Source organism: Symphodus melops, assembly GCF_947650265.1.
Source record: "Symphodus melops genome assembly, chromosome: 6".
In the NCBI taxonomy this organism is placed as follows: domain Eukaryota; kingdom Metazoa; phylum Chordata; class Actinopteri; order Labriformes; family Labridae; genus Symphodus; species Symphodus melops.
In genome coordinates, this window is record NC_136696.1 from 3,988,673 (window position 1) to 4,000,852 (window position 12,180).

The 12,180-nt window shown below is 41.8% G+C and overlaps 1 protein-coding gene across 2 annotated transcripts in view; it reads left to right on the forward strand.

The window, feature by feature from the left end:
* Nucleotides 1-9,705, forward strand: part of LOC306825348 (solute carrier family 66 member 2) — a 55,567-nt gene extending 45,862 nt beyond the window's left edge. For both annotated transcript variants that reach the window (XM_079346045.1, XM_079346046.1), the window contains exon 5: nucleotides 7,586-9,705. In XM_079346045.1, the coding sequence (XP_079202171.1) occupies nucleotides 7,586-7,760 (175 nt within the window). In that variant the 3' untranslated portion in view covers nucleotides 7,761-9,705. The remainder of the gene's footprint in view (nucleotides 1-7,585) is intronic.
* The last annotated feature ends 2,475 nt before the right edge of the window (nucleotides 9,706-12,180 follow it).

Genomic DNA, 12,180 nt, shown 5'->3' on the forward strand with positions numbered 1-12,180 from the left:
GCGTGCGTCTGCTTGAAAACCGTGTTTGAAACGTGGAAGTCAAAGAGACTTCAGAGGCTTTCACAGCCAGCTTCAGGTGGACACTCAAAGTGTTGTGCTGCCTTCAGTGACGACTTGTTTGGAGCACTATCACTGATGGAGGAGGTGGGAAGTGAGCACACCTGAGCCCGTCATGTGTCAGTGAACAGACTCCTCCTGAGCACACTGGACCTCTTTACATCCATGCTTACTAACCCTCACATATTATGTGGAGCTCATTTTTGAACATTTCCACTTTTCTTGCAATTACACCAACAGCCCTGTAGTTTAACAAGAAGTGCTTCAGGTTGACAGAAAGTTTACAGGAAGACTTTTAATTTGGTAGCTGATACTGATACTGGATTTTATATGCAAATCCCTGAGGGATCAGTTATTTAAAGAGACTAAACATACGATGACTGTTACTTATTATAATCGGGAGTTCATCAGGATTCTTGATTATCCGTCTGGAAAATAATTGCACTCTTCTCATGTCATCCATTAAATGTTTATTTTCTCTACAATAAGTGAGACCTTCATTTGAAAGAATGTGCATCAGCAATGTTATGTAAGACGTGAAATAAGAGGCACTTTTTGAAAGTGACATTTAAAGATTTATTAGGTAACTTGCAAATATTTGGGACGTGAAATCACTTCACTTGCACTCACCACACTCGTGTCTTTGTGACTCTCTCTCTCTCTCTCTCTCTCTTTGTGCCTCTGTAAATGTCACCCAGTTCTGTTTCCTGTGTTGGTGTTGCATTCGTCCACTCCAGCTGCTTAGACGAGCTAATAGCTGGCCTGACAGCGCTCGTTCAATACACGGGACAATTACTGGCTGGCCCACGTGCTGCACGGCTGTCACGCTGTGCAATCAGACCCCTCTCACTCTCTCCATCTCTCTCCCCTGGCCTGTCACTCCACAACTATCAAGGGGGGCTCGATCCTCACCCCGCTCTAGATTCATCGCCTCCCTGCCCGGCTGCATTGTCATCCATCTCACATCATTTTCCTTTTTACCTCCATCCTCCCTCATCCATCTTCAGAGCCTGTCTCTCCCTTTTCATCCTGAAGTGCACAGTTCACCACTGCACCCTCTCCTCTCTCACCTCTGCCACTCAGCTCAAATGAGGGTGTCAGGTCAGTAGTGATCAATAAGGGAGTGTATTGCGTCAACCTGAGTGCATGTGTGTGCGTCAGTGTCTTTGTTTGTGTGTCTGAGTGTGTGTGTGTGTGTGTGTGTGTGTGTGCTTTGAAGAGATTTAGATTCAAACAGGCAATTTCATGGTCGGCATTTTTTGACTATTTTAGCATTTGTATTTTTTTTTTTTCGGTTTGCAAATTAAAAGAAACAGGCACACATACTGTCTTACTGTGTGTGTGTGTGTGTGTGTGTGCGTGTGTGTGTGCGTGTGTGCGTGTGTGCGTGCGTGCGCGCGTCTGAGTGATGTATTCAGTCAGTCAATATTCTCGATCGATATCGTAATAACTCCTTCTCCCTCCGGACGCTCAACGGCTCGCTCAGGACCAAGTTCAATTGTTTGTACTTTGTGTCTTTCATCAGCTGTCAGCTGAGCCACATGTCACACAATCACAGTTATCTCAGCCAGATGGAGCTAGCATGACAAACAGTCCATCCAGCGTGTGTGTGTGAGTGTGGGTGTGTGTGTGTGTGTGTGTGTGTGTGTGTGTGTGTGTTCCTCCCAGAGATGAATGACCTCAAACTGCTATTTTGTCTCCATTCTGCAGCGCTGCAGAATAAAGGCCGCTTTTTTTTTTTCCACAGATGACCCGCCCTCCTTAATTACATTGTTAATGACTCGTCCTCGTTAATGATGTTTGCCGTCTCTAGAGCAAAGAAATCAGCCAAAGGGGAGAGCAGAGAATTTAGGAGGGTGAGGGAGGAAGGGCAAAGGAGAGGAGAGAAGGTCAGGCAGAGGAAGGGAGGGAAGCAGATAAAAAAAAGAGGCTCCGAGGAGAAGAATAAATGAAGGTTGAACGGAGAGACGAGGTTAATTAATAATAAGTAAAGCGGGAATTTAAAGTTATACTTCATGTAGAAAAAAGTGGAATCATCAAATGGCTTCGTCAGCACTGAACTGAAGATTCTTTTAGTGTAGTTTCAGTTTCGTTCCTTTCTATCTTTATTCACAGACAAAGATCTTTGACTTTAATGAAGGACCACAGCTGTGATTGGATCTGAAAAAGCTCTTACTTTAAGCAGTCTTACAAATGATTGACATTAAAATGTTTGACTCACTTTGACTTCTACATGAAGCTTTTTTCATTTATTTCAGGATTTATTTTATTTTTTATTAAAAAGTGCCCAGGCTTACGTTGTGGAAATGCTTTTATTCCATTTCTCTGTTTCATGTTTATCAAAAATCTCTATAATGACGAAGTGAAAATGCTTCGAGTCCATTAATAAGAAAGTGTCTGAGTGGTCAGTTTGCATGTCCGATGTACAGAGGCTGTAGCCCCTCGAATCCAACCTGTGGCTTTCCCCACTCTCCCTCTCTCTCCCGGATCTCTGACTCTATATACTGTCCTGTCCCTCTCTAAAAGGCTCTAAAAGCCCAGACATTTTTATATAGCACAGCAACAAAAACACAAGTATAAAGAACTACAAGCAAACTCCTGCACACTGTCGAAACGCACGAATGTGTCAGGGGTACAGAAACGTTGCCCATGTATGCGTGTAACTTGGACAGCTCCCCTCCTCTGCTTGCTGTCTGTTTGACAGAGACATAAAGGTAACGTTTACATCTTTGGGCGGCTGGGGCTCAGTTGGTATAGTTGGTTATCTCTCAACTTCAAGGTTGTGGGTTCGATCACCAGCTCCTGTAGCCAGATGTTCGAGGTGTCCTTGAGCAAGACACTGAACCCCAGGTAGCTCCTGCTTGTCTGTCAGTGTGTGAATATGCAATGTGAAAGAGCTTTGAGTAATCAGTAGACATGCTACAAGCTCAAGTACATTTATCAGACATTTTCCATGTATGTATGGACATCCGAGATGTCACTTAGCCGACCTATGAATGCTCTCTCTTTTGCTCGCAGCAGCTATTTGTCTTAAAGGCAGGGGCAGTCATTTTTTAATTTGATTTTGAAAGTGGCATCCTCTCCATTCTCCGTAGTATTCACTTAGCCCCTCCCCTCTGTGCTCGCTCTAAAGCCCCGCCCCTCACCCCTTACATGCACTAGCACCATTGGTCCAGAAGTGGATTTCAGCTCATGTGTGGGTTCATGCATGCGTGAAGAAGAGAGGCTTGATTGGTTAATGAAAAAACAAACTTCTTCTTTGTTTCTTTTTCAGAGCGCATACGATCTTAATTACTGAGGACATAAAGACATTGTCAACCAAAAAGTGTATCTGGAAGAAAATGCCTACCCTGCCTTTAAGATAAACCTGAAGTACTTATCAATATGAATTTAAAAAAACAACAACTCTGCAATCAAACAGTATTGAAGTATTGAGAATGTTGACAACCTTACTACGTGAGTTGTTTTGTCTTTAAGCAGCTAGCTTTCTGTCACGTACAACTTTATTAGCATACTTTACAAAGGTTCACAATATGAGCTGATAAATGTCTCTTAGTTTATTCCCTTTACAGAAGAGAGACGTGCACAGCAAAGGCAGTGACAGAGGCAATAAAAGCAAAGCTGAGAGTTGTGAAAGAAGAAAAAGTGGTGCAGTGAAAGAAGAAGATGAGGAGAGTTGAAAGAAGAACTCTGAAGTTAAACAAAGACACGTCTCTGTGGAACAAAAAAAAAACTTGTGTGAAAATGTTCTCTGAGAAACACTGGAAAAGATCCGTTTGACTAAAGGTGGACAAAAGGTGGAGCTGAGGGTTGAGGGCGATTTTTGGGATTGGGAAAAAAATCGAACAAAACTGGACAACGTCGATTGAAGGCAGAGGGGAAGTATCAGGATATGGTAGATAACACAAAGAGAAGAAACACAAAACAGTGATACTGACTTTGTGATGTCATTACTTTTACACCGCAGGTCAAACCTACATGTTCACTCACTGAACTTGCCCAAGGACACATCAGACATGTGGCTGCTGGTGATCAAACCGACAACCTTCCTATTGAGAGACAGGCAATTTAATTTCAATTGAGAAAAAGCAGTGATCATCTGTATGAGTTTCAAACTTAGAAAATTGCTTTAATGTTCCCATGAAAGGCCCGTCAGAAGGCTGTTTACTTCTGCATTTCTGTGTCTTTATAAAAATCGATGATATAAAGTAAAGTTAATGTGATTAATGGAGAAGACTTGAGTTGGTGTTTGCTTATGGATTTGTGTTTACTGCCAATAGTGACAAAAAGTAGCTTGTTCACTTCAGAATATTTGTAATTTCATAAACACAGACTTGAACTTGACTTCTAACAAATCTCGTTGTTGAGAAATTCATCATTATAGGAAAACAACTAGGAATTGAAAATCCAAGAGGACTCATGGAGCCGAGCAGGAAAAGTTCAAATGTTTGCAAGTGTGAGCCGCTTGTGTCGTTAGCAGGTGTCAGAGTTCATGAATGTGTCGACGCTCAGAAAGTTCTGAGAAGAAGCTCATGGATACGAAGCCCTGAGTGCAGGATGACTTGATGTATTTGTTTTCAAATGACCAACGCAAACTAGAAGACTTGATTCCAGTTCAGTTCGGTTTTAATGGTGTTTTTATCGTCAAAAGTTGGGAATGGTACCAAAATAAGGGATCTGTACCATCCTACATTTTTGGTTCCCTTCTGTTGGTGTGCCAGCCCTAAAGCCTTTCTTTTATTTACTGTGTCCTATTCTTCTTTGTTGCTACACTGTATTGATGTATCTATGACATCACACTGTTTCACAGCGGTCTCCATCTGGCTCACACTCCTCTTATCAAATAAGGCTGTGGAAACACAATCAGAGTTCAGAGCAGGGAAAATGTGTTTTCTTGTCTTTCTGTCCAAACTTGAGGAGGCCATGGATACTGAACTCTGATCAGAGTTTACTGTACAAAACTTAACCAAACTGTTCTGAACCAAAGTGGGCTGCTTGGTGGAAACATGGCTTTAGTTTAAGGATTATAAAAACATACAACTCTTCAAACCTTTATTGCACCCCAGTGCGGTACACATTGCAGATTAGATTAATTTATGCAGCCACGTCTGATGTGTCCTTGGGCAAGACACTTAAGTTGCTCCTGCTGCTTCGTCTGCGGTGTATGAATGTGTTTGGTTTCTTCTGTGTACTTCGGTGTAAAACACTTTGAGTTGTCTAGAAGACAAGAAAAGTGTTTTACAAGCTCAAGTCCGTTTACATTTTCCATTCAGATATCCCACCTTAAACTTGCAATGTGCACATTTTTGTTTTTTATCCCCTTTAAAAGTGTTGGATCCACGGTGGAAGGTGCTTTGAAAGTAAACACCTATAATTTAAGAAGCTCTGTCACGATCCTCAGCAGTCATAAATCCACTTTGGGGCAGTTCATCAATGAATTAATGGGTGCATCAGTGCCGATGTGATTGTTAGTGAAAGTGTCCAGATGTGCTGCTCTATTGTCCCACGCATTGTAACAGCTGTGAGAACAACCTCCATCATTAATATCCCTTAGCTCTCCTGCACTGGCTGCTCTCTGCAGCCTGCATTAGTCTGGATTATTCACCACATTTACATTCACTCCTGTGTACATTTAGAAGGTTCCTACTTCCTACTACATATTTAATAAAAACATCCTCATTTCAACACCAGGATGGGTTGATTGTCAAAACCGTTTTGGTTCCTCATCAGGTCCTGCAGGGAGCTGAGAGGAGAGTTGTGATTTTGACTCTGCAAGGAGAGCTCGAGGATGTCGAAGGACAGCTATAGTCATTACTGCTGAACCTCCATACACACTCATCATCTCTTTCTGTCTCACAGAGGTCTCTTCCCCATTCACAGAGGTCCTCTCCTTCTCTCTGGTGGGTTGGTTGTCTTTGCTCTCTCTCTCTGCTGTCCTCTGCAGTCTCTCTCTGTCTCCCTCATGTCCTTCCTCCCTCGCCCCTCTGACCCCCACAGCATGTCTCATTGATGACTGATGGTCCGTGCTGCTTCCCTCAGCCCTAATAAAAAGCATACTCTGGTGTTTGATACACACCTCTGGGACTTCACTGTCCAGAGGAGAAGATAAGGAGAGGGAGCAGAGTGGGTGGAGGGCACAGACTGTGAAGGGGAAGAGTCAACATTTTAAAACATAGCAGTAATTGAGTTAAAAAAGGATGACAACAAATGAAAGAAGGTGTCGAGACAGATGGAGAAACGATGCAGGCACAAACACTGATGAATGATGAGAGCGAGTGAAGCAGCAGTGATTCACAGTGGAGAGTGTCGGCGCTCCTTCTCTTCTTGTAAAGTTTCAGAGAGCTCCTCCAGGGTTTCGTGTTGGCATTGAGCCGCCGGCATGGCAGCTGACTCGTGTCTTCTTCCAGGTCTTTCTATTTCTCTCCGACAGGCAATCTTTGTGCGTCTTTCCCTTCCCTCCACCTTCCCTAATGGTGTGATCAATGGGTAGTTGACTTCACCCTGTTCATTGATTTTTTCACTGCCTTCCTGCTGTTTCTCATACAGCAGGAACTAAATCATGAACAAAACATTTTAAAAAATGTGTTAAGGGTTGGCAGGTAAATTCTAGAAGAGACAAGACGGCTGTGATTTTACTTTCACTTCTCTAACTGTGGATGTTATGGAGAAAATCATAAACAGGTTAAATTAGGTTTTTTTTTAGTTTTGAAAAGGAGACAAATTTCACCTTGAACATAAAGAAATGTGCTATTGTGCATGTTGTTAGGAGTTAAATAAAATAACTAACACACCAGTCTGATGCCTGAACGGTCAGAGCCTGATTCCTAAACTTGTTTTACTGCTAAACCTGTGCAAATAAATCAAAACGCTACAGTCAATTTCACAGAACACACGCAGGTTAACTGACTGCACTGTGCTGGTTGCATGCATTTAAACGATCCATTTCACAATCATTTGGGTAAAATCAGCCCCTTTCTATGCAAGTAAGCATCATTACAAAAAAAAGAAATGTAATTCACAAACACCACAGTGAGCGTGAAGCAGCTGGTGACTGTGCTGCAGTGTTTTAGGAGACGTCACAGTTCAGCCTCTGTGTGACTTCAAAATAAAAGTTCTGTATACAAAGACTGTATACAGAACAGACAGTGCAGCCACCAGTATTTCTCTTCTTCCAGATGTCCTTACTCCATCAGAGAGGAAGCTTTGTTTGATGAAAACTCACGTTATTTTTTTCTAACACAGTTTAGCCTCCTCCTTTCCCAACTCTTCGTTTTTATCTGCACCAAACAGAGAGGGCGGCTTCACAACGTTTCTCAAAGTAAAGACTTCAACAGGAACAAACAGCAGGCAAACGTTTTGTTCATGTTTGCTCCCATACAACTTTTAAATCTGGAGAGACTTCAGTAAATGTTGGGAACTTAAGCTGGGTTAAACTAACTGGCTTGAGCTGGTTACTTCCAACTATTCCTTTACTGGACAACTCGTTAACCCCTCTTCCATCCATTGTCTCCTTCTCTGTTCCCTCCAGTGTGAAGATGGTGCTGCTGTGGACAGCCGGCGACGTCTTCAAGACCACCTACTTTGTGATGAATGCAAGCCCGGCTCAGTTTGCTGTTTGTGGCTCAGTTCAGATCCTTATCGACGTGGCCATCCTGCTGCAGGTCCTTTTCTACAGTCAAGACATGCGGACCAAGCTGGGTTGAGCAAGGCTGTTACTATCTTCAACAGAAAAAAAAATAACAGGCTTCTTGATTCATTTCATTTGGTGACGTATTTCAAGGACTCAAAAAAAAAAAAAAAAAAGACGCAAAGATGATAGAATTATCCTCGAACACATTAAGCCATCAAATGATGGAGAAAGCCAAAAGCATTGTAAATTATTTAGGTGTTTAGCCTTGATGTTAAATATTCAGTCTTAAAGGTTCATTTAGATCAAAAATCGACCTTCATGTGCAATGAGGCAAAGCGCTTGAGCCTTGAACAAATTCTCCACAGCAGCATTAACACAAGCACTTAAAAGAAAACATGTTGCCTTTAAGATTTCAGGTGAGATGAGGATCTTTTTTAAAAATATTTTCTAGTATTTATTTGTTGTTGAGCACGCCTTGTATGCTGGACTCCAGAGGACACATGACTCACTCCTGCAGCTTACTAGCAGCAGATCTTTAATGGCAGCTGTTACAGTCCTGCACTGGAATCTCCTGCCTGACTGATGAGCCTCCCACTCCCCACCTCACTCCACCGTCCTCATGATGCAGTCTGTGTGTGCGTGTGTGCGTGTGTGTGTGTGTGTGTGTGTGTGTGTGCGTGTGTGCGTGTGTGTGTGTGTGTGTGTGTGTGTGCGTGTGTGCCATGCATGCCAGTGTTTCTTCACAGCCAATATTGATTTTTGCCGATGGCATCCAGTGGAAGCCAAGGCTACAGAAGGTATGCAAAGTAAGAGAAACTCTATAGGACATCAATCTGTTGTATTTGTGCTTCAGGGTTTGATTGACAAGAAATGCAGCTCCACACGTTCTATTTGAAACTAATGAAACAGTAAGCCATGCTGCACCTGCCTGTGACACAGACTCCAGTCGACACTGAGAGATACTGTACGTCTGCAGTATTAGTTCTAATTTATATTCATGATATTATCATGTCCATCACATGCGTTATCGCCTCATCATGCTGTTGGTATGAAAAGTACGTAAAGTAATCATGAATCAGCAAATTGGAAATCCACGTTCTGCAGAAATATAAATATTTGACTTCAACCTTTTGATCGACACAGGAAGAAATACTTTAACAAGGAACTTTAATGAACTTAAAATATCATTAAGTGATCAAAAAGAAAGATTTTATGCATGCTGAGGGAGTCTTCAGCTTACGTTTCAGGAGGAAGAACTTTCACTGTTTTCCTCTCCTTAAAAGAAATGATGAAAAATATTATGAAACCCAAATTAATCTCCACATGCCGAGCTTCGGCATTAAGACCTACAGTCAATCCACCTGAAAAAACACCTTCAAAAACCCAAGTAACGTTTGAAATCAACCTGCCAAAACCTGAGCATTTCAAAGTTTCCTCAGATCTTTGTGTCTCAGCCTCTTGATGCCAGATAGAGATGTCAAATTAAAAACAACTGAACGATTAAACTCTTAACTCGAAATTGAACTTGCCTTTGCATTTTGGGTCAGGGCCTAAAAAAAGGAAACGCAGAGATTGCATCACATCTGAAAGGTAGAATCACACCTGTGTCTCATCACGTCTTAATGCGTTTCTCACCAAGGCTGCAGCAGATGAAATCTAATTAATAATTACAGCCTCTGATGATGTAACTTTTGGATAAATTATAATGCCATGGTACTGTGCTGTCTGTTGACAACGACCACTGTACAGTATGAGCTACACTGCTCTGTTGCTCATTTTTTTCCTGATCAGAAGAGGGTGCCAAAAATGCAGGGACTATCTTGTTTTTGGAAAAGTAAAAAGAACACCAGTGACATCAACTGTGCTGAAAGGCTTTGAACTTGAGACCTCGAACTTTAGAACTCAGAGCAGCCGCGCAAAAAAGGCGGCGCGCTCGAAGACAGACCCTGGGTGCGGCGCTTTTTCTCAAAGCTCTCTCCTCTTTGGAAACAACTGAAAAAAGACTGCAGTGCTCAGGGGAAGAACAAAAACGCAGACACAGGGAATTAAAGATGCATCTTCTGTGACTTTAAAGTCAGAAGGCATAAATAAGATGTTTATAGTCAACAACAAAGGCTGTCCCGCTACTTTAAGTCCATGTCTGTCCATCCCTCAGCACCACATCATGTGTGCACAGTCCGTTAGATTCTCTTTTCATACCATGTGCATGAGGCAGAAATATGTCCTTGTAAAAAAACATCACTACAAACATATTCTTCCATTTCAGCCATCCATAATGCAAAAAATGTAACTTGATATTTAAGTCAAAAGCTAAGTAAGTTATTGATAATGAAAGACTAATCTAACAACATATTCTCAGGAGAAACTCGAGTGGTTTTTAAGCCTTTCTTGATGGTTTCCTTTTAAAGCACTGCGGGAAACAAATCAGTGCCAGTAGCTGATTAGTAGTCAGAACAGGTTCCTTTAACTCCCCCCCAGGCTTGAGTTAATTAAGAAATAAATCTATTGCACCTGCTTATAAAGTCCTGCAGTCACCGTTCTAACTTAGCAGCCAGTTAGTGTCCGTCTGTTCCTCTAAACCTTTGTGTTTGCAGTTTCTCCTCACTCATCCACTTTGGAGAATTGCACACTGCAGGGGTTTTGGTTTGCATCACGCGTACTACCTCTTGTTGAAGCTGCCAGTGTGCCTCACTATTTCTCAGCCATGTAAGATTTTACTCAGTTGTATTAGCGGTGTAATGCTCAACAGATTACGTGATCCCTTAGAGAGAGTAGTTTTCTGATCTGAACGTCAGGTTTTTAACGTTTGATAATTGATCTGAAAGCAGAAGTTTGACATAAAGTCTGACACGACTCTCAAGTCTGTACAATGTGTAACTACAACTAGCTGCAGGTTAGCTTAGCACTACACTTAGTGCCATGCTCTTCAGACCATTTGTTTTAGATTGTTTAAACGCAGAGTAAATAATGACGTGGCCAGCTTCATTGGACATTTCATCAGGCACCACAAACCCTTTCCACCAGGTGAACGGCAGGGCCCATAACTCCTGGAGGTTTCTGACTCAAGTGCTGGAATATCTTCACCAATCAGTCCTGTACAGTTTTCAGTTTACACCTCGTCCGATTTATCAAACGAGACCTCACATGTTAAACTTAGTAAGTGGTGTTTGCTGTGGGTTACAGATAAAAAGATTAAGTTTCAATCGATTAATCTTCATGCGTGTTTCAAAAAACGGCAGCTCATTGAAAGTCTAGCTATCCATCACTTACCACGTGTGAAAGTCTTGAAGGTTAACGTCATACTGATGGTGCGTTCCAGTGATCTCGCAACAATGATCTGAGAGCTGGGAAAGACGTCGCCACTGAGTCTAACAACGTGGAGTGCGCTTGTTTTGTTAGCTTATAGCTGGTGATAGCAACACACTATGTAGTAGTTTGTGTGCGACAAACATCATGTCCGTAGATATAACTGGATGCTATCAGTTTGATTTAATGACACCATAAGAGGGCTAAGCTGCTTAAAAACACAACTTCCTGTTGACTCACGTAGCAGCCACTTGGATTCTAAGTTGTTCACTTTATGTTCATGTCTCAGAAGAGACATGAAAATACTGGAAATACAAAAGTGGGATGTGTTTGATGAATGAACTGTGCCAATTGCACGCTAGTATATCAGAGTCTATGGATCCAGAATGACTGTTCTACTGAAGCTGCTGTATTATGTGTTGGAGTGGAGTTCATAAAGGCACTCAGGTTACTGACTTTAGTGACATTCACTTTTGTGCTTCTGTGACCTTCCATTGTGTTTCCCTCCATGTGGGTATGCATTCATTCTCCAGTTCTTCGTATCTAACAGCACATCTGTAAGCAATATTGTGAGCAGCATGTCTCTTATCTCCTGTTCCCTGCAGTATACCACCAGTTGTGTTGCGTTTGCATTATTTCTGTATTCTATATGCTCTTATCACCAGATGTGTATCTTTATATTTTCTCTCTCAGCAGAAGCTCAGGATGGAACCTCTCGGGATTTAGCTTAACATTTGGGCTTTGTAAAGGCCTGTTTTTATTCAAGGGCGTTTGGACAGATTAGCGTGGTTGTGATAATCCGTCAGCCTCGTTCACATTGTGCTTACTTTTGCACAACCCGTAACATACTTATAAGGAAAGAGGATTTTGTAGTCCTAGAGTGGTTACTTGTTACTTCTACCACATACAGGATGAATCTGTGTTTCATTGATTACCAAATTTTATAATTATTAGTTATTGTTTTTTTAAATGATTACCTGTTTATTTAGAAGATGTATATAAATGATCTGTGAAATCAAACCTAAATGTTGCCTGTAAAGTATCCTAAAGCTCCTGTGAGGAGTTTCTAAACGGCTACGACACAAACTGAATACTGATCGCTCGTTATGACAAAACAAGATCCTTCGACAGGATTTCTAATGGCTGTTGTAAATGTTTAATGATGATGCTAGCGTGCGGTAGGTGTC